This window comes from Eumetopias jubatus, unplaced genomic scaffold (assembly GCF_037043125.1).
Source record: "Eumetopias jubatus isolate StellerSeaLion01/CBP00866 unplaced genomic scaffold, mEumJub1_p1.0 scaffold_1, whole genome shotgun sequence".
NCBI classification, from domain to species: domain Eukaryota; kingdom Metazoa; phylum Chordata; class Mammalia; order Carnivora; family Otariidae; genus Eumetopias; species Eumetopias jubatus.
In genome coordinates this window covers 84,429,356-84,456,511 of record NW_028274807.1, presented here as the reverse complement: position 1 = coordinate 84,456,511, position 27,156 = coordinate 84,429,356, and the positions used below count along the sequence as shown (strand labels likewise).

Sequence of the window (27,156 nt, the reverse complement as noted above, 5' to 3'; positions counted from 1 at the left end):
TAGAAAACACATCAAAACTTCCACTTTAAAAAGATGCTTGTTTTGACTAGTAACAAGTTAGCATACTCTGGAAGAAGAACTTGGACAGTTTCTTGGTATTCAACTATTAGTTTGTCTCTTCTCCCAAGCATTTGGACAGGTATGACATAGTGCCAGATAAGTAAGCTCCATTTTATTGGTTCTTGTTCACTGTAGGTTGAACTGCTGGAGAGATGAGATGTTAAAATTAAGTATAAGCTTGAAGAGTTTTTGTATAATTCTAACAAATATTAAGGTACAAAATATCAAATGTTCATCATTCTCAAATGAAGTCACCTTTAACAGGCTGCTTTTGAAAACGAATCCCCTATTTTCTTTAAATCACAATTATTGACACCTGTTGGTAGTAACATTGTGGTTGCTGCTTTACATAACAGATTTAACTTAGGTTTCTTCACTTGTAAAACTGATTTGGAGATGAGGGTGTGAAAGGAAATCCGGGTTCTTTCCAGCCCAACAATTCTATAGAAGAGAGCCTTGGTCTTACAGAGTTTGTGATAGTGTTAATTTTGAGTAAAAATTCCTGATATTTCAGAAATAAGGAAATTGGGTATATTTGTAGTTCTCTGGTTCTTCTCTTTATTCATTTGTCTGTGCAATGATGTACTTGTCATGTCTCTTTTCTTCTACTCTTGTCTTGGTTCGCTTTGGTGATGTGGGTTATTTGGGACTCTTCGGAAAATACACATTAGCAGCAACTATTATATGTTGGTGAAATACTCAGAGGTAGTGTAATGATTTCTTGGTTGTTGTATATAATAATACATTTCCCTCCAAAATGTTTTATGGGTGAAGCAGTCTTTTGAAAAATAGTACATTCTTAGTCCAAGTGAAAAAGAAAAAGTGGACTGAGGAGTAAAAGGGAATGAGGACTACTTGGTGGGTAAGTTCAAGAGAATTCTCTTACACATTCGGGTTCTAAGAGTTCTAGACCCCTGACCATAGCCACCCCTCCTAAGTCAAAAGAAAATTATTATATGAACGTTGATTTAAAAATAAACTGAAACTTTTCACCTCCTGGAAGCCTTCCTTAATCACTTCTTTACTCTGTCCCTTCAGCATTTATGCTCAGTGCTCAATTTATACTACAGGTCTGCTTCAGTTTGTCAATATGCTTTGGAATTTAATGGAAATGATCATTTAAAATATTGACGGTCTCTGGTGGGACTAAATAAAACTTTCAGGTAGGTCCCTGCCACAGACCCCAGAAGGGTGATGGATGTACACTCACCACTGGTATAGTTCATAGAAGGAAGGGGCAAAGATTCTGGGGGAGGGATTATGATATATCAGTCTGATTTTTGTATTTTCGAAAAGACATTTGCTTATTTTTAGCAGGGTCAAGGATGGAGTTGCTGCTTGAGCTTCACTGTGTTAACAATGAAGGTTGCTTTTATATACTGCTGCTAGGGCTGCTCAGAGAAGACCTACATCATGTGAATTCCCTGTCCTACTCTTATTTTTTTCTTTTTACCTGTTCAGTTGCTGCTGCTTTTAAACTTAGGGTTATTAATGGGGAAGGAGGTTTGAGAATAGGGATAGAAAATCCTGTAATGGTGTCTTTGCTGTACTGACCCATTTACTCTTGCTGTTGTTCCCTTATTTATTCTTTAATGGAAACTTGTTTTTTCAAGCATGCAATAGGAATTAACTCCCATTTTAACCCCTTTCAACTGAAATTAATTTATTCTGGAAATAGATTGCTGATTTAAAAAAGAATGAGGGATTTGGACTTAGTAACTTTTATAAGGGATACATCTATTTCATACGGGGAAGGTTACCTGTGAATATTTACTTCTTTTACCAGGTAACACTATCTATTACTGCTTTGCTATTTTACTAGTTTGCTGTAAGTTCCTAAGGGGGAGAGAATTTCCTGTCCCCCCCTTTTAGTTTCTCTTTTAGTTATTGGATACTCAGTAACTGCTGTTTGACACACTTAAATGTTAAGTGTGGAGAAGGTAAATAATTTGGAATTTATGTCAATATATTGTATTTCATACCTAGGAAGACAGCATTAACATATACATACTATATGTATTTGTATAGCTATGAAGTACTTAAAAACTTGGTCAAAAATGTTAAACGTAAACATTTCATTGAAGGAGAGTATTCATTTTAAAAGTATCTTCAAGTTAATAGGTGTGTTTTGGACGAATAGCACCTTGAATATGAAAGCAAGATTGAATTTGTTAACAGTGCCAAAATAAGTTTCTTTTGCCTTTATATGTCCACAAAGTTTTGGAATGGGTTACATTGATATTTTAAAAATATAGAAATGATGGTAGAGCACATTAAAAAATGTTCTAGACTTGGAAAATGACTTACATGTGAGTAACATTGTCAATCCTAGTTAATAATAGCCTTAGGCACTCTGAAGAGAAGGAAGTTTTTCAGACCAAGGATAAAATTCCTCCGTAGTCCTCAGGGTGAATATGTTGAGAGTATAAAAAGATGGAGATTTGCTTGATTTTTTAATTTGATAGCAAGTCAAATTATTTGGGCTAGTGTTGGAAGGATAACAGTATTGGTTTTAACTTACTGTTATATTTTTTTCTCTTATTAAAGGAAAAGTAATTGGAAAAAATGGCAAAGTCATTCAGGAAATAGTGGACAAATCTGGTGTGGTTCGGGTGAGAATTGAAGGAGACAATGAAAATAAACTACCTAGAGAAGATGTAAGTATTTAAAATGTAATTTAATCCCCCCCTTTTTAAATCGTGTTCTGTTCCTGGTTGATTTATAATGTTTTTTTATATTTTGGAAATCATTTTGATGAGTTTTAACTAGTGAACTACTTACAGTCTGATGCAGTGGATTTTTTTCTTTTTTTTAATTTTATTCCTCACAATATTGCTTTCTGTGCTTAAGGAATCCACAAGTCATCTTTCAATTGTGGGCCGTGGGATCTTGATTGGTTTCTCAGTACTTCAGTAAAAAGCCAATTTTTGATAAAATGGTTTCAATTTGAGAATTTTAACAGTTCTTTTTTGTACTTAAGTTTGTTATAAAGGAATTCTTAGTAAGTAACTGTGTACTTAACCTTTTTTAGAATCTGAAAACACTGATCATTTCTTAACTGAAATCTTTAATATTTTGTGTTGTTATTGTGACACGAACTTTCTGAAATTTCTTTTTCCGTCTCCTTACATGTTCATGTTCTGTCTATAATACTGTTCTTTACTCCTCATCCATAACTTGAAGGATCTCTTACTTTGTTGGCTCCAGTGGCTTAAACTTTGTATGCCTATGAATGAATATAAGGCAAGGATTTTCCTCCCATATTATCTCTCGGGAAGCAGCTTCAGTTTTGCACAATAGATTCTTGCTTACTAGCCTGTTGGAAAGAATGCGTTTTCTTTAAAAGAAAGATTAGCTCAGATAACCTCACATCAAGTATTGGATGTTGTAAAGATGTCTGTTAGGGAGCCACTTCCTTTATTCCTTTTAATTAGAACGTAGAGGCAAAGCAAACAAAACGATTAACATAGGACTTAGTATTACAGAAATGAGTACTTGTGGCTGAGATTTGTTTCATCCTACACTGCTTCCAAAATTGCTATAAATCTCAAATAACCTTTACTTTGAAGCAACCCTCCCTCCTGAAGAGGATTAAAATCGAGGTGTCATAAAAATTCACACTTTCCCCTTTCTTTATACCCCCTATTTAATGTATAAAAGAATGGTGATCCATTTGGCATACAACCACTCCATAAAAGTGGTCTGGACATCAAGGTGTTTATTGGTCAGGACCATTATATGAGTCAACTATAAATTTCTTAGCTTGATATGAGTAGCTACTCTTAGTTTGTTTTATCCCTAGTTGCTTTCCAGTGTTTAACATTTTGTTGCAAAGCTAATTCTTCTAAGTCTGTCTTCATAAATAAGAACTTAACTTTACTGTTTGTAGTTTTGGTTATTGTTACCCCCATTTCTGTGTCAGGGTTAAGAAACTTAAATGCTTATAGAAACCAAGCAGATTACTTGGTTTCTGGTTGGGATATACAAGATACACATAGGGAGGGTACATGGTCTCTTTCTATAAAAGAAGCAGATGCTGCTTAGCTTTAATCTGGTTGCTATATCTTTTGATAAGAGAAGTTGGAAACCTATAATATACAAAATTTAAAAATTTTCAGAACATTGCATGTTAAAACAAATTTGAAGGTTGGTATTCACTTATTTGGGGCCACCATTTCATAATTTAAGCTGTCTAAATCCCCTGACAGACTGTTTATAACTGGTTTATGCTGAAGTCTTTGGTGACCCACCTTGAGCCTGAGATGACCTTTCCCACCTATGTGTCATAGCAGTTACTGTCTATGTAATTGTGTATTTAATGATTTTTCTCTCAACCTTATATTTTTTGTTATCTCACCAAGCCACATTATGAACTCTGAAATCAAGAAATAAAGTCTGAATTCCCATATTCTCTGTTTTTCTCTAGCTCAATGAAGTGTACAGAGTTAGATGCTCAGTATTTTCAATCCGTTTTTAAGATTGGATTTGAGCTTTTCACTGTAAAAGAAATACACTTAATGTAAAAGTTAGAATAGCACAGAAGGATATAGTGTGAAAAGTAAATGTGTATCTATGTCCTGTCTGTGTGTCTCCTCTCTCCATTGTGTCTTAGAGATTTTAGCCTGTTGCTGGTTGCCTTTTAATGTTTTTGTTTTGCTACTAAAAACAATGCTGCAGCAAATATCCCTTAACCACTGGAGAGTAAATTCTGGGATGGGTTTTTTAGATCAAAGGGTAAAAGGCATTTAAATATTTAGATCTTAGTTTTCCCACACATTCTTTTTTTTTTTTTTTTAAGATTTATTTATTTTGAGAGAGTGAGAATGAGAGAGAGAGAGAGAGTACATGGGGGGGGGAGGGTTAGAGGGAGAAGCAGGCTCCTTGCTGAGCAGGGAGCCTGATGCGGGACTCGATTCTGGGACTCCAGGATCATGACCTGAGCCGAAGGCAGTCGCTTCACCAACTGAGCCACCCGGGCGCCCTTTCCCACACATTCTTTCCACCAGTGTCGGAAATGGGTCTATTTTCCACATACTTGCCATTACAGAGTTTTATCAAACTTTTAATTAGTGCCATTCCAGTGTACATGTTCTCTCTCCATATGCTTAAAAGACATTTTAATTTTTCTGTTAAGCAGCTTGTCTTTTGTATATTTTTTGCCTTTATTAATAAGTTGTTAGAACTTTTGCATTTTAAGGAAGCTAGTCTTTTGTCTTTTTATATTTGTAGCAAATACTCTTTTTCCTTGATTATTTCCCCCCAATATAAGTTTATGTTGGAATTTTTTTAAGGCTTTTGCTTTATGACTTAAGACTTGCATTTTGTGTCCTGCTTGGCGGGATCTTTCCTACATGTAGATCATTTAGAGACCCATTTATATTTCATTCTCCAGGTTTTTTAAAAGTATGTAAATTTTTAGGGGCGCCTGGGCGGCTCAGTTGGTTGCGCGACTGCCTTCGGCTCAGGTCATGATCCTGGAGTCCCGGGATCGAGTCCCGCGTCGGGCTCCCTGCTCGGCGGGGAGTCTGCTTCTCCCTCTGGCCCTCTTCCCTCTCATGCTCTCTGTCTCTCATTCTCTCTCTCTCAGATAAATAAATAAAATCTTTAAAAAAAAAAAGTATGTAAATTTTTCACTCCAATAAATTTTTGGGGGCGCTTGTAAGGTATTAGGAACCAGGGATCCTGCTTTATTTTTCCCAAGTGCTAGTTGGTAGTGTCAGTGCAATCTGTTAAATATAAGTAACCAGTGTTTAGCATTTTTTAAAAAATCTAGAAATTTCGGGGCACCGGGGTGGCTCAGCTGGTTAAACATCTGCCTTCGGCTCAGGTCATGATCCCAGGGTCCTGGGATTGAGTCCCACTTCGGGCTCCTTGCTCGGCAGGGAGCCTGCTTCTCCCTCTGTCTGCTGCTCGCTTCCTGCTTGTTCTCCCTCTCCCTCCCTCTGACAAATAAAATCTTAAAAAAAAAAAATCTAGAAATTTCATGGAAATAACTCTTAGAAACAAATTTGTATATTGAGTATTAATCATTTACTTTTCAAATTTTTTATTATGGCTCTATAGTAGCCATTAAAGTATTCCATAAAATATGTCTTTAAGGTTGCATTCTTAACTGTACTTTTCTTTGGAGGTAACTATTGGTGATAGCATCTCAACTTCAGGGTCAAGGCATTGTATTTCTCTTACTCTCCTTACAGATCGTCTGTCTGGAATGACTTTTCCTTCTTTACCTCCTTGGTAAAATTTTGTTTGTTTTTAACATTTACTTTAATAATGTTCTTAGGAGTTCCCCTAAGTTTCCACATTTGGGATGGCATAATCCACATTCTACTTAATATTGCTGTGTTTTTCATTGATAACCACTAATGCTGTGCAGTAAGATTATTGCAGGAATGTTTAGTATCTTTTCTGAGATTGTGATTGCCTTTAGGGATTTTATTTATCCTTTTTCATTAGTGTATATTGGGGCAAGTGACAAGTGATTGTTACTTGGAATTAGGTAAGTGGATATGAAATTGGCTGGCTCATTTGCTAATTGTATGACTTTGGGGCAAATTGCTTTCTCAACTGTAAAATTGTTGGAGTTTTTTTTTTTAATTGGAGTGTTTCTTAAAGTTACTTTTTAATGAATATTAAATAAGATACAGGTGAAGAATAATATACTCCTAGAAATATGGTATGTGCTTAAAATATTTTAGATCTTTTTTAATCCTCCATCTTTCATTCACTTTGCTGTCTTTCTTACCTGCCCATGAATTCCTGAGGACAGAGTCAAGACTTCTTACTTCTTAAGCTTCAGTTATAGTCCTTTTTTTCATGCCCTCTTAAGCCAATCTGTTTGAATAGCTGTTAGGAACTCATCTGTAGAATCAAGAAAATGAGACACTGAATCTGCCTGGGGAAGTTTATTTAGGCTCTACTCCTTTTTTCCTTAGCCATTAGGAAGGTAGAAGTGTATTTCTTTATAATTCAGCAAAATTAATCCTTTGATTGGCTTTAATATTGGTGACTAAATATTTGCCCATATCAGTAATTCCTTTATTTTACATGGTGTAAATATTTGTACTCTGTACGTTACACTGTTAATGGTCAGGAAGCACTACTTCCAATATACAACATTGACAGTTTTGTTATGTGAGCACGTATTAGGGATAACCTCCCTAATGTGCTTTACCTTTTTAAAGCCATCACTACCAACGTGATCTATCTGGTCTATAAATTTATACCAGTTTGAAGGAAAATTTCATTAAAAGGCGGTTTATATATGGAGAAAGACTGAATTAGGAATTAGAAAATCTTATATAAACTGGTTATTTTAAAGGTAATTTAAATTTTTGGCATACTTAAATTGTAGGGCAAATACAATAAGTTATTGAAAACCTCAGTATTTCAAATTACACTGATTTTTTTCTTAGCAGTTTATTTTTTTATTTTTATTTTTTAAAGATTTTATTTATTTGACAGACACAGTGAGAGAGGGAACACAAGCAGGGGGGAGTGGGAAAGGGAGAAGCAGACTGAGCAGGGAGCCCGAAGGCGGGACTCGATCCCAGGACCCGGGGATCATGACCTGAGCCGAAGGCAGATGCTTAACGACTGAGCCACCCAGGTGCCCAGCAGTTTATTTTTAAATTTTGAATTTTAGTAGATATAAATTGCTGTATTTTTAGAAAAGTTTTCCAAATTATATATTGGTATGTGAAATTTAGGCTAGACTTTGTTAAAATATGAAATACTGAGGATGTTGTGTTTTCTTACAGGGTATGGTTCCATTTGTATTTGTTGGCACTAAAGAAAGCATCGGAAATGTGCAAGTTCTTTTAGAGTATCATATTGCTTATCTAAAGGTTTGTATACTGTTCACATTCATATCATTGTTGCTTCATATGTTAAACTGCAAAATACATCAATTTTATATTCATATTAAATTTCAAATCATTAAATATTTTTTTAATTCAGCTTCAGATTTACCCTGTTCTCCTACTTGAGAATTCAGGAGTAAAAGATCTGTTTGCCATAATAAAATGATTGGCCTTAATGCACATTGTTTCTCTTTTTCTCTGAACTTTGACATTCTTTCCTTACTGTTTAAGAAATGGTCACACTTATGTTCCTGTGATTTGACTGTCCTCACCTTATGTATATACATGTGCTATACTGAAACCATTTTGTTTTTACCTTGATGTTTTAAATGCAAATAGGGCAGGGAGTAAGATGGGCTTTCTTTGTAACTGGTATTTGAATCAGAGGTGATACCCCATAGACATAATTTGGTAATTCTTAACCATTATTTTTAAGATAGTCTATTTGAGTTGATAAATAAAGAGCAAAGATTTGAAAAAAGAAATGGCCCATAAATTATTAAAAGTTGCAATTGTCATTTTCTACTTTATCTTTTATTATTAAGTTTCTCTTCTAATATCCTCAACTGTTCTGTCTCTAGTAGGTTTTAGTCCTTTTAATCACTCATATCATTGCTGTTACGTTAATATTTTGAAAGCACACATGATGTCATTCTTTTAAAACTCATGTTTATAAATCTCAATTCAGTCTGGCATTTTAAAGCCCATGCTTTATCTTCCAGTACTCTATTACTACTTAGCCAGAAGCTTTGTCTGGTCGCCTTACCTTCACATTCTGTAATGACCTCGGTTTCTGAATGACCCAGTCTCCTAGTTCATGTAGGCCACAACTCAGGTGTCACTGTTTTGATGGAAAAGTAGCTTAATAGTCCCTCTCATACATGGCACCTGTATCTCACTTAATCAGAGTTTTAATTTCTTGAAGGCTGGATCTGGTAATATTGTGTAATTATTCGCTATTTAACAAACCGTTAGTTCATTCATTCATGCCAGGAAGTTAAACGCAAACTTTGAATATTGCTCTAGCATAAGAAACATTTGTTTTGGCCCTGTAAGCACCAGCAGATAGTTTATTTTAATGCTTGTCTGTTAAACATACCCTTGAAGGTGGAGAGTCCTTGTCTTTTTCTATATTGTATGTTTGTAGCACTTAGCATACTTAGTGCTCGCTGAAGTATTCAGTAAATGTTCAGTGAATTGAGTCAGCAAATGACCTTGTGAATTGTATTTACTAGGTACACAGTTGTATTTTACCAAATAATTGGCCAAGATCACAGCTACTTTCATTGGTAGGGAGTATAGCTTTAACTGTAGGCTTTAAGAAGGTAAAAATGGTACAACATAGAATATTTACCCTTTTTTGTTTTGCTTATAGGAAGTAGAACAGCTAAGAATGGAACGCCTACAGATTGATGAACAGCTACGACAGATTGGTATGGGTTTCAGACCTTCTTCCACCAGAGGGCCTGAAAAAGAAAAAGGATATGCCACTGATGAAAGTACCGTCTCTTCTGTACAAGGTTCTAGGTCTTATAGTGGAAGAGGCAGAGGTCGTCGGGGCCCTAATTACACCTCCGGTTATGGTAAAAAAACAATTTTTTGTTAGTTGTTTTAGTTTAGGCACTTCAAAACTTTTTTCTCGTTATTATTCGTTGCTCTGTCTTGGCTTTGGGGGCAGGAGATAGTTTTGAGCTATGTCTATGGTAGTGAAGGCATACTTCATATTAATGACAGTGAAAGATATATGATCATGCAGCTTTGTAATGAGATCAGACATGTTTTTGTTAAGTTGGCAGTTCATGATCATGTTTATTTTAAATAATTTAGAATAAATATAGGTGGCATTTGTATATACATGTATACAAAAATGTATACATATCAAAATCTAGTAATGGTGATAATACTGCTAGGAATCTCTTTAGCCTACTCTAGGAAAAGTAAAAATGAAAAATAATGCTAATCAGTGTGCTAAGGTTGTGTATAGTACATCTGTACTAGCTTTATAAAATATACTTTATTGGCTCTCTTGGCAGTTTTGAATATAAATATCTCATATCTGGAATTATTTTATGAAGTAACATTTCACTAAAATGAGGACTTTTTAAAAAGCCGGAACCAAATTAACATTTTATAAATGAACATTTTTCTAAAATGTATTTCAGTGTGAGGATGGGGCCTTAACCCATATAGGAGGGGGCCAGTGGATGGTGGTGGTCAACAATTTTCTAATCCTAAATTTTCACTTATTCTTCTTCAGCTTTGGAGTTGTTCCATTTTTCTGCATTTGGACTTGGATCTTAGCAGTGACCTGATTTTTGTCTTCCCTTGTTGTCTTCCCTTTCTATTTCCTTCTCCTTTCTCCATACCTCTCTGCTCATCCTAACTACTTTAGAAAAATAATTCATAAGCCTTTTCCAAAATAGAAGGCATTTAGGGAAAATGGATAAACATAAAAGCTTACAGAGTGCAGATTCCACACCCAGATTTCATGTTTGAAGGATCATCTAATGATGCCAGAATTATATTAAATTTGTCCTTTCATTTGTTGTAGAGCTGAAAGGTTAATTATCCCTTCCCTTTCATGTATTTCCACGTTCTCATTTCTTGATAGTTTTTATTATTTAAAGTTAACTGTTGAAACTGAAAAACAAAATTCTAGTAAAGTGTTTAGCATATGAAGGGCAGAAAATTGTGAAGTACTACTGTATTTCCTGAAAATACATTTAATACAAAAGACAACTAACCAGTAATTAAAGAAAAATTACATTGAATGATTCTAGAGGCACAAATTACTAGTACAGATAATCAGATTTAGTTTTTTGGTTGATAGGATGAAATTCATTGAAGACTTTTATAGGCCTTTGTGGGAAGTCAGCTTATTGTTGAGGCCAGTCTTCTGCAAAATGCCTTTGTTGACAGTAGGTAAAATTTTTATGAGTTAGTAAGTTTTTATGAGTGGTAGAGGAGTATCATCTGGATTGAAGAAAGTTATGCAAGTTGTTCAGTAGATGGCACTCTTACCTCTGAAACGTTGCGGACTGGTAGTAGTGCATTTCTTGAAATAGCTATTGAATTTAAGTGGACTTGAGAGAAAAACCATTTAAATTTGGTTATAGATGTTCTCTTACCTACTTAATATCAGGATATTTAGGTGATAATTTATAAGTTGTATAAGAAACATTTGTCATGATGTCCCTGAAGTTGGTATGTTCCTTAGAATGAATGATATTTTAAAGCTAATGGGCAACATTTTTTTTAATGGCACACAAAATATGTCTTTAAAATGAATGGATGGCATGTTGGAGTTGATAAAATACGCTACTTTAGCTATTAGGTTTAGTGTACATGAACATTGAAAAGGATGTGAAGTATCTTCAGGAGTGATTTTAGAATTTTTTAGGGGAAAATCTGATTTGCAATTCTGTTAAAAACAGGTTTTATTTGTTGGAGTCATTAAAAATTGGATTAGTTTCATGAATCATTTTTAGAGCTACTTAAAAAATTTTTTTGGATCCATGAACTTCTAGAGAAGTTCCTTTTGCATATGACTCCCTCTTTCTTGTAAAGCTAGTGACTTCATAGTTCTGCTCTTTGGTTCTCTGCAGCTGAGATTTGTATGATTAGTTTGGCCTCACCTGGATAATCCATGATAATCTTCCCACTTAAATATCCTTAATCTTATCACATCTGCAAAGTCCCTTTTGCCATCCCAGAAACATTTAAGCTTTATTTAATATGACTAAAGCAAGAGCACTAGCCAATTCAGCCCTTTTTGTTTTTTACTTTAGTATCTGTCTTACCTACTGAAACCTTATTTATGTTTCAGACCACCCCCTTTAAGTATTTAGAATACTAGATGAAGCTTAAAGTTTAGGAAGAATTTCCTTGCTTGTGATGCTGAGTTAAATACTACAATGTATTTCTGGAGGAAATTCAGTAGGGACTCTTGTGAAAAATTTAAAAATGAGATACTCATTTATCTTCAAATTTTGTTAGTGTTTTCAGGCAGTGTATAGGCTTGTCAGTAAATTCAGAAATTCTTACATATTCCAAAAGATGTTTTCATGACTCATGAAATGATAAATTGCCATTATTCTAACAAACCATGACATGAGCTAGTAAATTTTTTGTCATTTGGAGAAATAAATGGGAGATGCATTCTCTTTTGCGAGACTCTCAATCTTAATAAAACTTAAGTGTGAATACTAGAAACTTCCTGTTTTTTCTAAAATAATAGTTCAGTGTATTAATCCAGTTTTATGTAATTGAGTGGTTACATCCATATTTAAGGTCATGTGGAAAAAAAGGAATTGGAGGAGAAAGGAAGTTGTTAGACTCCTTCATTTCAGTTTTATTCTGGGTACCTTAATACTTGTACTTTTGTACATCTGAGGAGTTACGATGTTTTACTTTCATCATCAAATGACTGGAATTTAAATGTAGGGAACTTGTAGTTTATCATGGAATCACTTTTATTTGGGAGCTAAGCAAACGAACTTCAAAATCATTCAACAGATTCATTTATCAAGAGAGAATTGTTAGGCAAATTGTTAGGTGTCTGGGGCATGTAGAGGTAGAAGAAAGAGCTCTACCATTTAAATATAGACCAAGTGGGATGTAAATCCAAAGGGGAAAAAATGGAAAAAAACATATGACAACATTGCATGATAGACACACTTTGCTTTTCAGGTAATAAAAGGAGAGGAGAGGTCTATTTTCAGTTAAATTGGTCTGAAACTAGAAATTGAACTGGGCTCTGAAGGAGATAGATTTGGACATATGAAAAGGAGAGGTGGAAGTGGCATTCCAAGAATTAAAGAATAAAAGTGAGAGTATTGTAGTGATTGAATCGTCTAAATCTTGCACTTTGTGATACAATAGTAATGATATTGCAAGCTTTTATAGAATATTTGCAGTGTTTAAATTTTTAAAAAGTCAGTATTAAAATAGGTCATTGAAACCTTAGAAATGGTCTGTCAACCTTTAGAGTCATAATGAATTTTTCTCTTGTTAAAGTTGTCTTAGCATTCTTAAAATTTGTTCTGTAATTTCACGTAGTGTATTTAAGCCACTATTGCACATAAAACATTATTTTATGTACAGCCACTAAAAATACACTCCCAGTTTATAAGAGACCATCAATTATAGGAAGCATTGTGATTTCAGAGATGTTAAAAGTGTGGAAAAAATGTGCTTCCAAAAATCAATGAAATAATGGTAGAGTACACTATACAATTAAACTCCTTTTTCTAAATATGATTTGGTTTTCAATATTGGATAGCAGTTATTTTTATTACACTAATTTGCTTCTAAAACAAAAATGGGCAAATTTTTTTTATTATTTCCCCATACTAACTGCATTTGCATATTATATGTAATGTTTTGTGTGTTTTCTATAATCTCTTGGCTCTATTTCTGCACATCCAAACCAATTTTTAATTTCCCATTAGTAGATCCTGTATTACTAGTCTAATATTAACATGTGATTCTTTCTTAGTACATTTCAAACTCATTTTAATTTTTATTTAGCTTTCTTTGAATCAGCCAATTAGGGTTATTAAAATAATGATCTGTAGGAAGTAATTTTGAAAAATTTCACTCCTTTTTTTTCCCCTTTAAAAAAAAAATAAGAATCTAATTGGTTTATGTCCTCTTTCCCAAGGTACAAACTCTGAGCTGTCTAACCCCTCTGAAACAGAATCTGAGCGTAAAGACGAGCTGAGTGATTGGTCATTGGCAGGAGAAGATGATCGGGAGAGCCGACATCAGCGTGACAGCAGGAGACGCCCAGGAGGAAGAGGGAGAAGTGTTTCAGGGGGTCGAGGTCGTGGTGGACCGCGTGGTGGCAAATCCTCCATCAGTTCTGGTAGTCTTTTATGTACTATGTCAGCATCCTTACTTTGTAAACAGTATAACTTTATACAAGTTAATTCATTTCCCAAGGCCACCCATTTTGGGAAGTGTCTTCTCACTGAGGCAAGTAGTGGAGCATATGGCAAGATAAAGAGAAACCCTTTAGGGTGTTTCTCAGTGAAGGTTTAGCTAGAATATTCAGGTCAGAGAAATTTTGGTTGGCTGATTCTCTTGTTTTGATGGTCAAAGTTTTCTCTCTCCAGTTTTTGGAGGCTTATGTAATTAGAATGTTTTTTTCCCCTAGGAAATTTGGGCTTTATATTTGTTTGCCAGACAGACCCAGAAAATTCTGATGCACAGAGAGATCTAAGTAACTTTACATACTTAATATTGAAAATTAACAGAAGAGTTTTTGCTGCACTATGTACTATTTTAGGAACAGAAAAATCGTGAAATTAAATTTTTTTTTACTGTTTGAGGAATTGAGCTGAGCTGTAAAGAAGGCTGTTTAGACAGAAATGAGGTGCATAAGCAACTTTTTACTCACGTCTTTTTGTAGGAGTTGCGAGAATGTTTTTGCTTAGCATAATGGGCTAGGGGGGAAGAATTGTCAGCATTATATGGACTAGATTATATGACATATAACCTTTACGTATTTTTGTTGTATACCACTTTAAGAAAACCACTCCTAATGTTATAAAAGTTTATAAGTATTTTAAATGTTGAAAACATATATAATGAAATGTATATCAGATTTGCTTACAAACTACAAAAAACTGGAACAAATCACAAAATTTTAGGGGCTTTTAAAAGTACTCTAGTTTCAGTGATATTCTTTGAGCCCTAAGTTTAGTTTATAGGTGTTTAAGTGTTTAGGGAAATACTTTTTATATTCTACTACATTACATTGCTATTACCAAGGTTTATAGAATTGTAGTATGAATTGCACAATAAATGTACTTTACCTAGTGCTTATGATTAATGGATAAACTTAGTGTCTTTTGCAAAGATGCTAGCTTGCTAGCTGTTACCAAAGGAAACTTAGGAAAAATCGTGATTAGGTGAATTTCTTCTATAATTTGATTGGTGGAGGCAATAAATGCACATAGGTAAGATGGGTATTTTTTTTTCTTACGAATTATACTTTAAAACTTTCCCTTTCCCACCCTCACCCCACCTTACCCCGCCTTCACTCTTTGTTTCTGGAGATGGGAGTAGTAGTCAACATTCATTTCTCTCTTTTCCTATAACCAGTTAGAATTTGAACCTTTTTTTTTTTAGTTTACTTTTTTGTGTAGACTTGTTTTGATTGCTTCAGTTCAGTAATATTTCTATTATGCCATGGAGTGCAGGTGTTGAGAATTATTTGGGAATAGTCCATTAACATTAGCCCATAGCAGCAGCTGACACCTTGAACTCCATAAAGGTGGCAGAATTGAATATTTCTCTTCATTTTCATTTCTCTAGCCTCTGGGCAGGATTAGCCGAGAATGTGAATGTCAAAAATAGCATGTCATAATATACTATTTTCTAATACATTTTCAAAACAAGTCCAAGAAGTGGTAGGAAGCTGTGAGGGTATTTGCTCATCTTCTTTAATTTTTCATTGCCATTTGAAGTTCTTCATATTTGTTATTTTCCAGGGAAAATAGTGATACAGAAAACATTTATTTGAATACAGAATATAGGGGGAGAATTGAAGTTTCTTTATCATTAATAGATAAAGTTCTATAGATCAAAACATTACTAATGACTGCAGCTCTCTTAAACGAATATTTCTTGCCTCTGACATGCATATAGTGCTCAAAGATCCAGACAGCAATCCATACAGCTTACTTGATAATACAGAATCTGATCAGACTGCAGACACTGATGCCAGCGAATCTCATCACAGTACTAACCGTCGTAGGCGGTCTCGTAGACGAAGGACTGATGAAGATGCTGTTCTGATGGATGGGATGACTGAATCTGATACAGCTTCAGTTAATGAAAATGGGCTAGGTATGTAAGCACTTAGGGAAAAGATACATTATTGTATAATGTATGACGCTTTTTTCAAAAAAAAAAAAAAAAAACCAACCCCAAACGTAATGCAATTCCCATATTGAATTTTCCTTAGTGTTTACTTCAAACAAGATAGCTTTGTGTCTGAAGTGTCTAGTTCTCAGATTTGTACAGCTAAATTATTTGAAATCAGAAGGGTTTATTAAAGTGCCCTTTGATGCCGTTAAATCAATACAGATATTCAAACTGCAAGCCACTTAATACTCTTTTTGTTCCTAAACTAAAATTGGGCTTTCAGCTTGCCTCTTTAAAATTTATTATAAATGACAGTAGTGAAGGTATGTATATTGAGTAGGTATTAACTTCCAAAGGGCTAAAATGTTAACTTTGCTTAAAAACAAAAAACCCAAAAACTAAATTGTATTGGAAAGGAAGACTTTATTCCTGAATGATGGTAATTGTTGAGTTTGTTCAGTTAAGAGTTTAAAACCCTCTTAATTTCCAGGTGATAATTCCATTTTTAATCTATTTGAAATGTTTACAAAATTATTTTCCTGTCAGTAATGTGTATTGTTTTATCCTCCCTGTTTAATTAAAAAGTCTTTCCCCATTCTTAAATCTTTGAAGGAAAGAAGTTTTTTTTTTGTTTTGCTTTTGTTTGTCAGAATAGTTCATGGTAAACTTTGCAATTACAGATGATAGTGAAAAAAAACCCCAGCGACGCAATCGTAGCCGCAGGCGTCGTTTCAGGGGTCAGGCAGAAGATAGACAGCCAGGTAACTTGAGTGGACCTGTTGACACCACCAGGTCACAAGCATGAAAAAAATGTCATGTGTCTGCTTTCTAAATATATTATACTTACTACATGTACACATGTGTGCATATACATTCAAGATGTGCATTGCATAAATTGTTTACTCAACTAATAAGACTACTACTCTTAAGAAAATGCATTCTTTCTTCACTCCGTAAATGTTCAGTAACCTGTCTAATTGAACTAATGTTGTGTCTTAATTTTTTTTTTTTTACATGGAAATACTGTTGAGAAGACCATTATTTTGTCCACTTGGCAGATTCTTCATACTTGAGTTTAGGCCTGCCATCCCAGGGACTACGTTGTAGATTGTGAATGAGGTTGATTGGCAAAACTGGGCAACTTTTGCATGGTGCTGCTTATTATATCTGAATTCAGCACCTCATTTTTGTGGGAATTTTAATACCCACAGTTAAAAAAGAAGTATAATTGAGAAAAATACTTGAAGGTGTCTTTTTTCTAATAAGAGGAATGCATGTTATGTTTTGTTTGTTTATTGTGGTGTGTTGCCTTTTCCCTTACACCTACTAACTATTCAAATTAATAGTACTTATTTATTAGTTTTAGAATGTTAATTTAAGTAGTCATAATTTTTAGTGACTTCAAACTTGTTTGCTGTGTCTATATTATTTTGAACATAATTCCATTTCCTGTATACAGAAAATCACGTGTATATTCACAGTGAAGAAATTGTGTGCACCAAAAATAAACCCCTTTTAAACTAATCAATTTCTGCATTCTTTCCAAAGCAAATTCTTGGATGTGTTTTCCCCAAATAAAGAATGTAAATTCAAGTATCTTTAATTAAGTTTAGTGGTTGTGTAGAGACATTTGGGAAAACTGGTTAAAGGTGTTAGTTCCCATTCTTGAAGAAAAGTTCATGTTTTAAAGATAGTTGTTAAGTTTAAAAGGAATTAAATACTGTCAAAAATAGAAAGTTTCCAGAAAGTGTTTTACTGTTTTCCCTTCTCTTCCCTCTCTCACTGTAGTGTCAGAAATATTCTTTAGATCAAGAGGTCATGTTGTTTAAAGTTGGCATGGCAGTGAATACAATTTCTGCCATACTTTGTAAATAAGAAAATTCAGACTATCCTTGTGCGCTTAACATAGGGTAAATAACAACACAATTTGTTAACTAGATAGATGGTGGTTTATTACCAAGTCAGTGGACATAAAAAACACAGTGGTGTTAAAGAAGAGGCAGAGAAGTGAAACTTGAGTAAGTTGGGGTGTCCAATAATTTGATGATTGTTCCATACTTGCATTTATTCCAGTTTTACTCAGTTCTTTGGAATTGCTTTTTCTGTTTAGAAATCCTTGTCTTCCCTATTCTGCCTTCCCCTAAAAACGTTTAAAAGCCCCCTAAGATAGCATCGATGGAACAGGCACATCATTTTCTCCTTGCCCCTGTCAGTACTTCTAGAAAAGTGGCTTCATCTAAAAATATCAATATTCCCTTACATACACAATCATTTCATTCTCATTTGCTCAAAATTTTTTGATTTTAGTGTGAATTAAGCAGTGAATATTCCTTATTCTGCTAAGTGCTTGTACACTTGTGTCCAGTTGATTTACTTGGGCCCCTTAGGAGGAAGTTCTATATTCCAAATTATGCTGCACAAATCGCTTATTTTTCTTCTAGCTATCATGTTTATTAATCTTTAATGTCCTTTTAAATGGCTAGTATTATAAGGACTGGCTGTAAATAGGCTTTGAGTCACCTAAGTTTGTTTTTGGTTGTACCTCCCTTTGTGGGGGAGGGGCACTGATAAGTTTTTACCTTTCCAGCTAAGTGCCTCTTAATTTAGTTGATACCCGTATCAAAGTATTATTCTATGAGTGTACATAGTGGATGAAGGGTTCTAAGAATTGTCACATACTCAAATTTAGCAGTATGTTTGTGCAGCAGCATGGTTTCCAAGTTGCTGAGTTCTTCCATGTGTCACTGAGGGCTGAACTATGGAAACAGAATGAATTCATTTAGGTGCTTCCCAAACTGGAATCATTTCTAGAATGTTTTGCCACCATATATGTAGACATAAATGGATTTGACAGTATTCCTCTTCTCAGTTTTGTTAACAGTGGATTAAAATGATTTTTTGAAAGCTCTGAAATGAGCACACCGAGTTTCTTACAGTTTGGAAGAAAAGAGGCAGTTTTAGACAGGAAACATCTTTATTTAGTGCTGTTTCTTATAAATGATTTGTATTCTGAATTAAGTGGTTTCTTTGAGATTTAAGATTCATTTAGTAGTTTCAGAAAATTCTTGGATCTTAAAAAAGTATTATGTTAATTCATGGTCACAAAAAATGAATTGTAAATACTATCCAGCTTCTTTATCAAAATGATTTATTTTCGTATAATTTGAACCTGATGGACCATTTCTCCCCTAGTGACTTTTAAATAAATAATTTAAAATTTACTTGAGTTTTCATTCTTTACATTAACTTGCTTTTATCCCGTAAGTTAAAATACACTATATTTCATATAGTCAGAGATTTTCCTGCCCAGTTTCTGATAGAAAATAATTCTTTGAAAGAGAGCAGTTATTTTGATATTTCTCCAAATCAGAAAATTCTAAGCTGTAAGTTCTAAAGAGAAAGGATTGAGGTGTAAAGTGAGGCCAGAGTAGAACAGAGATGTTGCACTTGGGTTGGCAGAAGGGTGTTAGCTTGCTTTAGTCTTATTCTTAGGTCACTATTGCCATCCACTTTCTTGCAAACACACATACACTTCAATCAGTCCCTTGAAAGATTGTCAAAGCGGGGAAGAGGAGGTTACTGAATTAATGGTGGCCCTTTTCCCACCAGGATCATTGTCCACATTTTTAGGGTGCTGTTCTGCCATCTTTAGTTGGCTTGTAGTTTTTTATTTTAAATCACTCAGAATGGTTTCTAGTGTGAAACATGAAAAAGGAACCATAAAATACCACAGTTGGGTATCTTAGTTGCGCTTTAAAAAAAAAAACAAAAAACCCTAACAATTTGGTAAATCTTTGATATCTGATGAAATTTTCAAATTGAAGTATATGTAGTACACCATGATTTGCACCAAATATTCCCTCCTTTTTTTTCCCCACTGAGAATTGCAAACACTGGGCTTAGAATGCTGTATTTCTTATTCTTGGTTGTGGATTTCTGTATCAAGCTTTATCCCACAACTGTAGAGTCAGAAGCAATGGCTGGATTCCTGTGAAAGCAGACTTAAATCTAGGCTTCCTTGGATCTCCAGCTTGGAATTTTCTATTGTCAGCACTAAATCACAGGCACATTTTTCGACTTTTGTCTTTGGTTGGAGGTGGTACCCAGCTTAAAATTTTGGAATTGGGTTACCCACCGTCAGTTTATTTTAAAAGTAAAATTACTCTTTATCCATAAATAAACTTTAGAAATATTTTTTCAACACCTGTAATTTTTTTCTCATCTTCAACAGTCACAGTTGCAGATTATATTTCTAGAGCTGAGTCTCAGAGCAGACAAAGAAACCTCCCAAGGGAAACTTTGGCTAAAAACAAGAAAGAAATGGTAAGGAGAATTTAACCTGTAGGTTTTGTTGTTTTTGTTTTTTTGGGTTTTTTTTTTTTTTTGGTTCTGTTTTGGTTTTTTTGTTTTGGTATGGTTCAGCTTTATTTTTACTTCTTGACTTACTGTATGATCGATCACTTGTTTCCCCAACTAGACAAATAATATTTTAAAGATTACTCTTGATTTTGTTCTTGGTCCCAGGTAACTGAAGATATGCATGCTTGAGCCTGGAATACTTTTCATTTAGAATTCCAAATAGCATTTGTAAAATTCAGTCTACCCAGAGATGTTGGGCATAAAGTCTGTTGGCTTAATTTGGGGAGCAATAGGCTATATACCTCTTCTCAGTGATGGATGTAGACCTTTTTTAAGTTTCAATTCTTTAAATGCTTTAATGTAAATGAGTTTCAAAAAAAAAAAGGTGAGTAAAATAGGTGTTTATTTGCTTAGGGTAACTTTATATCTTTACATGGTGAGCTTTCCAGTGGTTAAAATTAGGTTCAAGTTTCCAGTAAACAAGAACAGATTCTTCTGTGATTTAGCACTGCTAGGTACTAGAGATAGAGTTGAAAGACAGTAGAGGTGGAGTACATTGGTATATGCTTTGAAAACTTAAGAACATTTTAATCCTTTGATCCAATGTGGTTATGAAACTAAAATGATTTATTAGCTAATGTTTATATAGCTGTTTTCCTCCTCAGCTGTAGATTTCATTTATAAAGAAGTTGAAAAAGTTGTCTCCCTTTGGCAGGCAAAAGATGTGATTGAAGAGCATGGTCCTTCAGAAAAGGCAATAAATGGCCCAACTAGTGCTTCTGGCGATGAAATTTCTAAGCTACAGCGTACTCCAGGAGAAGAAAAGATTAATACCTTAAAAGAAGAAAACACTCAAGAAGCAGCAGTCCTGAATGGTGTTTCATAAACTGAAGAAGTTCCTAGTTTACAGTTCTTTTACATTACATTTTACAATAGTGCTTGTACAAGCTTGCCAAAGATAGAATATGGATCGCCAGTCTTTACATCGCACTTTCAGTTCCTCCATTTGGAATTCAGAAAGGGGAGGGATCCTGAAGAAATCATATGTTAAACATACTTTGACACCTACTGTGTTATAAAATATATCATCAGATGTGCCTTGAGAATAGTATATGTAACATTAAAAAAGTTGCTGGCTATAGGAAATGTTATTTTGTTTTCAAAATATGGCAGAGATGGGGGGAAGTGGGTGGGGTGGGATCCCTAACGTAATATTCTTTATGAAAGCATTAGCTGCTTTTGTTACATTTTTAATAATATGCAACCACTTCTTCACCTGAGGAAAACTAGAATGAAATGCAGTCTAAAATATTTTGCACTGAATTGTAATTTCTCCATTAGTTTAGTCTGGAAACTGGTCTGTTTTAATGTGTTTTTTAAATGCTGTATGTAGAGGAAAATCTGCAGACCACTGGAATACATTTGTTAAACTCTCATCTGCAGGGACACTGGGTGATATTGGCAGTGACTGTTCTACATTGAGGCTTTGTTTGGTTTATTTATTAAAGTGTACAGTATTTAAAAATCAAACATAGCTTTAGTTAAAACACTAAGCTGAATTAGTCATGTCCATTTCAGACATAACCTGAACTACTGAAAAGATCAATTTCCAGGAGGTTTATTCTGTATAAAAGTACGTGTTAGTCTTCAGTAGAGTATCTTTCCTTTTTTCTTTTCCTTTTTTTTTTTTTTTTTTTTGGATTTTGGTTGTTTGATGTGCAATATGTTTTTGTATGCAGGTAGTAAATAAACTTTGATCTTCCATTTGCTGATTAACTTTCTACTTTTTATACCAATTGTAGCAAAGTAGTTGGAGCTAGTAATAGGCCTAGAATAGTTAACCTGATTGCTTTTTAAAAAGCATTTATACTTATAAATAGTATTAAAATATTAATTGGTTGATCATTTTGTAATATATCCTCTGAAACCTTAGCACTTAAAATTTAGTCTATTAGAATAGATTGGCTTAGGGAATTGATCATACCTTTGATACTAGTAAAATCTTTATTATCTTATCAAAGGCAACTTTTGGAAGGCAGTGGGGTAAAATCCAGAATTTTGCTTTGGCCTTTGATAATTTATTAAAAATTATTTTTATAAAGAAGCATGGTGAGCAATTTTTAAATAAGAAATAGACCATTAACTTAGTTTTTGATTCTCAAGGAAATAATTTTGAAGGTTGTCATATTAATGATTGTATTTTTTGTATGTATTTTAGCCACGTGGCTTAACTTTAGGAAGATAAAGACTGCATAAAGTGTGTTCAGAGTAACAGCAATGAAGTAATTATGCAGATATATGTGAGGTCATATCAAATGTGGATTTACTGGAGGGTCCTCCCCCCATAGAAACACATAGACCACTGAGCAAGAAAGAGCCATTTCTGTCATTTGGTGTTTGAAGTGTTTTTTTATGTGCATAAACTGTCTTAATTTGTTATGTGCATAAAACTGTTAAGTGATTTTAGTTAATTTATAATGACTGAAAGACAACTGAAGGTACTGCTAAAATGTAATATTTGCCAGGTCAGTGTCCATATAACCACAGACCTCAAATTTATTATCACTACAGTTAAGATGTGATGGTATTAAATGCTTTTTCCTAAAACCCTAGTAAGAGAATTTATAAGATGTGGTACAAATAGGGCAATCCTTGCATTTTGAGTAACAGTATCAATTTCATATCCTGATTTTTAAAAACTTAACCCACAAACATCTTTTTTAACCATGAAAGGTTAGAAGTAAAACTGTTGGCTTTTTTTTCTTTGTTCTCTTCAGTATCAGGGTTACAGATTAATTACAAGGTATGAGAATTTTCATTAATTCCCAAATTGGTAAATATGGTATAAATAAAGTGATTTTTCATTTTCTTTCATATAGAATAGATTCATTAAGATCCTTCCATTAAGATTGTTTCATTGAGAAAGTAACAAAACCATCTTAGAAAATGGGCATAGTACAAGCAGTTTAGTAGAAAAACCGTATTCTACGAAATAAGTATCAAGATTTCATTATTTACAAACGACTAAACCTAATGCCTTGTGTAGTGTAGAACCATAATCTTGCTTTTTTTTTTTCCTTCTTAAGAAGAGAGAGCGAGAGAGGGGGGAGGGAGGAGCAGAGAGAATGGAAGAGAGAATCTTTAAGCAGGCTTCACACGGCCAGTATAGAGCCTGATGGTTTGATCTCATAACCTTGAGGTCATGCCTTGACCAGAAATTGAGTCAGATGGTTGACTGACAGCACCCAGATACCCCCATAATAGGCTTTTCTTGGGGTAAATACTGATTTAGAAGTGGAAAGGGCTACTCCTGAAGGTAGTAACCATTTGATTCAGGTAGCCTTCCAAATTATCTTGAGAGGGGTGCATCTTTTTTGGCTACTTCTACACCAGTTAGATAAGGTGTTGCTATGGGAAAACTTACTGGTAAGTTAGGACATGCTAAAAGACACTTAAGCAAAAATTATTAAATAAAGGTCTTGTGCAGCCCTCACATTGTTTCAGTATACTTAGGTGAAATCACGGAAGCTTATTAAGATTACATGGGGCCAAACACCTTTTCCTGAAACTTTGGGAAGCCTAGTATTCTTGTTTGGCATCAACTTATTTTTCATAGATTTTGTTTTTAAGTAATGTCTATACCCAGTGTGTGACTCTCAGTCCTGAGAGTGAGTCACATGCTCTACCGACTGAGCCCAGCCAGGTGCCCCTGGCATCACCTTTTTAAAGCCTTCAGTGGGTCTAAAACTTTTGCAAAATGGTGTAAATGAGTTTGTTGATAGCTCAGTCACTGTTGGTAAAATTATAAATTGTGTATTTTAATGTGGAGTTGAGAAGCAGCACATCAAACTGGTGGTGAGTTCATGAAAAACCTCACAGGCATTCCTTAGAACCAGGCTGAGGGAGATCACTTAAATGATTTTGCAAAAGTACAGGTGTATGTAGGCAAGTAAAGTAACCTAAGAATAGATAACACTAAGCTAGTGAGGAAGAGGCAAAATAGCTAGTATTTTATTGTATTCCAGGTCTCTATGTCAGCCATTCTTTTGTATCTGGGATCCATCACCTTATGCTGAGTCACAGGTGTTTTTGTAGCTGTTTTCTGAGTCAAGCATGTAACTTGAGAAAGGTCTCTGCAGAGTTGGCATATAAACTGAATGTTGCAGTTAGCTTGGGAAATTGTACCTTTTGTCTTCACACAGATTTGCACTTTTTTGAGGTTAAAACCAACCTAGTTTTCTCATAGGCAATGTCTACAATATAAGAACAGATGAATGGAAAACTAGCTATAATGCAGTAAGTCCTACATCGGATGGTGGTTATTGGAATGAAGGTAAAGGAAACTTCACACTTGGATTTTTCTAGAAGGCCTTAAGGAACTTGAATTTGAATTGGATCTGTGTGTTTGACAAAATTTCAAAAGGCAAAAGGATGTTTGATGAGAAGCCTCACTGTTTCCTATCTTTGCTGTTATGGTTTGGATCCCTGATACCTCTTAGAAGGATATCTGGTATAGTGAATTTGGTGACTCCTTCTTAAAATTTTTAGTTATTAGTAAGTGTTCTTGAATGGATAGTAGTTAAAACCTTTGACATTTGGGTTTTATTTCAGGATCTGCAGTAAAGCAACAATCAGTCTGTAATAGTTAAACTTTGGCAAGTGGTAGTAATTTGAAGTTGCACTCAACTGTTCGTTGAGAATAGGTCAGTTATGTTGAGCCATACGAAATTGCCACTAGTTCACCATTTTGACGCAGGAAAGTGGGAGTTAGTTTCCTGTGGCTCAACCTAAATACATTTTTAAGTATGATCACTTACTTTAGAAATCCAAGCAAGAGCCTAATCATTCAGAAAATCCCTTATTTCTCGATGGATGTACATTCTATAAGGAAATATATTAATTTTGTAAGAAGGGTTTATTATTTATAGGTGGATTGCTTTAGATTCAGAATCCTCTGTACCTTCTGTATTACTACTTCAAGTGCTCAAATAAGGTATAGGCTGTAATGCAGGCTATAATCTTTGTAAGAGGATTTCTACAAGTCCATTTGGCTTGCCTCTTTCTTCCTTTGATAATTTGAAAATTGTAGGTATAGGTGTACAGAATTGGGAGTTTGTATATACCTAATGCAGATGTTTTCCAGCTATGCTGTATGCAATCTAAAGACATAAAAAAGCAAGGGCAAGATTATTTTTCACTGACATTCTCAGTCTTAAAGCCCCACTATTAAGTATACTAACTAGTGAATAGCTTCTTAAATTTGTGTTTCAGTGATTGGTATGTTTTTCTTGGGGGTGAAATTACAGGAGTATTTTCCAAATACTTTGTACCTCTTGGACTGTCAAAAGCTACTCTTTTTTTTTTTTTTTTTTAAAGAGTATTACAAAGAATTTCTCATAGTTTTGTAGATAGACCAATTTAATTTGTCTTGTTGCCTGGAGCTTATGCCTCAACCTGATTGAGTTTCATTTTTCAACCTGCCGTTTACTTGGTTGTAAAGAATGTAAACACTATGTTTGAAATTACATTAATTCTAACTGTACTAAAGTAACAGCAAGCACTAACATATTCCAGATTATACTTTAACACTGGACTATGGACCTTGTCATTGGGTCAGGAATAATTGTAACACTGGGTAGAAGCTCTTTTTTTAAAGATTTATTTATCAGAGAGAAAGAGTGGGAGAGAATCTTCAAGCAGACTCCCTGCTGAGCATGGGGCTTGATCCCACAAACCTGTGAGATCATGACCTGAGCTGAAACCAAGAGTCGGATGCCTAACTGACTGAGCCACCCAGACGCCCCTGGATAGAAGCTCTTCCTATAGCCTGTTGCTAAGGCAACAGTTAGCTATAAGCAGACACATTGTACCCTGAACAATAGTGCCAAAATCAAAAAGAGCTTAGGTCATTTAAGTTTCCTGGTACTCAAGGTTACTCTCAGTTCAGGATTCTTTTTAAAACCCAAACCCACTCTAGCATTAAATAGTGTTTTTGTACTTTACCTCAAATTTAAATTTTTTTCTATCCTACTTTTCTCCCATTGAAACAATTCTGTATTCTAGCCAGAAGTGTGGAAACTTAAAACCTGACTTGTCAACTCTAAATGAAGCATTCTGCCTGAGTGAATTTTTTAAAGAATTCTGATGCAAGGTTTTGAGGTAGGGCATACATTTTCAATATGCTGAATATAGCTTTTTAGTGTGGCACAGTTCAAAATGCTTAAGGTTTTACTCTTACGTTAAGATGTTAACCTGATATTTTCCAATTAGTGGTTTTCTGGCTGCTTTTTACCCTTTTTGTTTTTGTTATAAACTAAGGTTAGCAGAGAAAACCTTATAATCAGGCTTTGGAATTAGAATATATGAGTATTCCACCTGTTTTCATACAAGTTTTCAATCATTTCTTGAATGGTTTGGGTGTTGTGGGATACTGATTTGTGTAACTAGGGTTTTTTTTTTAATGCTTCCATAGGTATTCCCATCATTTGGAAAATAGTTGAAGGCAAGAGAATTTTCCTAAAATTCTAAGAGTGGGAAAAGATTTAACTTCCAGGACCGTTCATTATAGCCCACTTTTATCACCAGCAAAGCAGTTTTTACAAAGCAGCACAGGACTCATAGGAATGTCAACCCAGAGGCAGTGAAGGCAAAATGGAAGGGACAAAGTAGGGAAACTTAAATCTCTGGTATGCCAGATCTAACATTAAGGCTGTGGATAGGAATTCCTCATAACCTACCTTAATTATTCAGGACTAATAGAACCATGTACAAATGAACAGAGTAAATTGGAGAAGACCCCCAGGGCTTGCTTATTACAGTTTCATTAGCTGTGTAACCTCTGAAATAATTTGCTGTTTTTGTTTCCCTACCCACAAAATATGGAGGAACCATTAACTTTTTTTTTTCTTTTTTAAGTTGGCCATTAACAGATGGGGAGGCAGAGGCCTAACCACGTAGTGTACTCAAAGTTGTCTGGCCATTATTGCCCAAGTTTGACTTGAAA

The 27,156-nt window shown here is 34.5% G+C and overlaps 1 protein-coding gene across 4 annotated transcripts in view; it reads left to right on the top strand.

Annotated features, from left to right (window-relative positions):
* FXR1 (FMR1 autosomal homolog 1) overlaps window positions 1–21,917 on the top strand; it is a 58,518-nt gene extending 36,601 nt beyond the window's left edge. Inside the window, exons 10-18 of one of the 4 annotated variants that reach the window (XM_028100965.2) lie at window positions 2,608–2,717; window positions 7,821–7,907; window positions 9,298–9,355; window positions 9,443–9,505; window positions 13,585–13,788; window positions 15,576–15,776; window positions 16,475–16,555; window positions 20,026–20,117; window positions 20,869–21,917. In XM_028100965.2, the coding sequence (XP_027956766.1) occupies window positions 2,608–2,717; window positions 7,821–7,907; window positions 9,298–9,355; window positions 9,443–9,505; window positions 13,585–13,788; window positions 15,576–15,776; window positions 16,475–16,555; window positions 20,026–20,117; window positions 20,869–21,039 (1,067 nt within the window). In that variant the 3' untranslated portion in view covers window positions 21,040–21,917. Of the gene's footprint in view, window positions 1–2,607; window positions 2,718–7,820; window positions 7,908–9,297; window positions 9,506–13,584; window positions 13,789–15,575; window positions 15,777–16,474; window positions 16,556–20,025; window positions 20,118–20,868 lie in introns of all 4 variants that reach the window. The other 3 variants (XM_028100962.2, XM_028100961.2, XM_028100963.2) reach the window with 3 other exon arrangements.
* The last annotated feature ends 5,239 nt before the right edge of the window (window positions 21,918–27,156 follow it).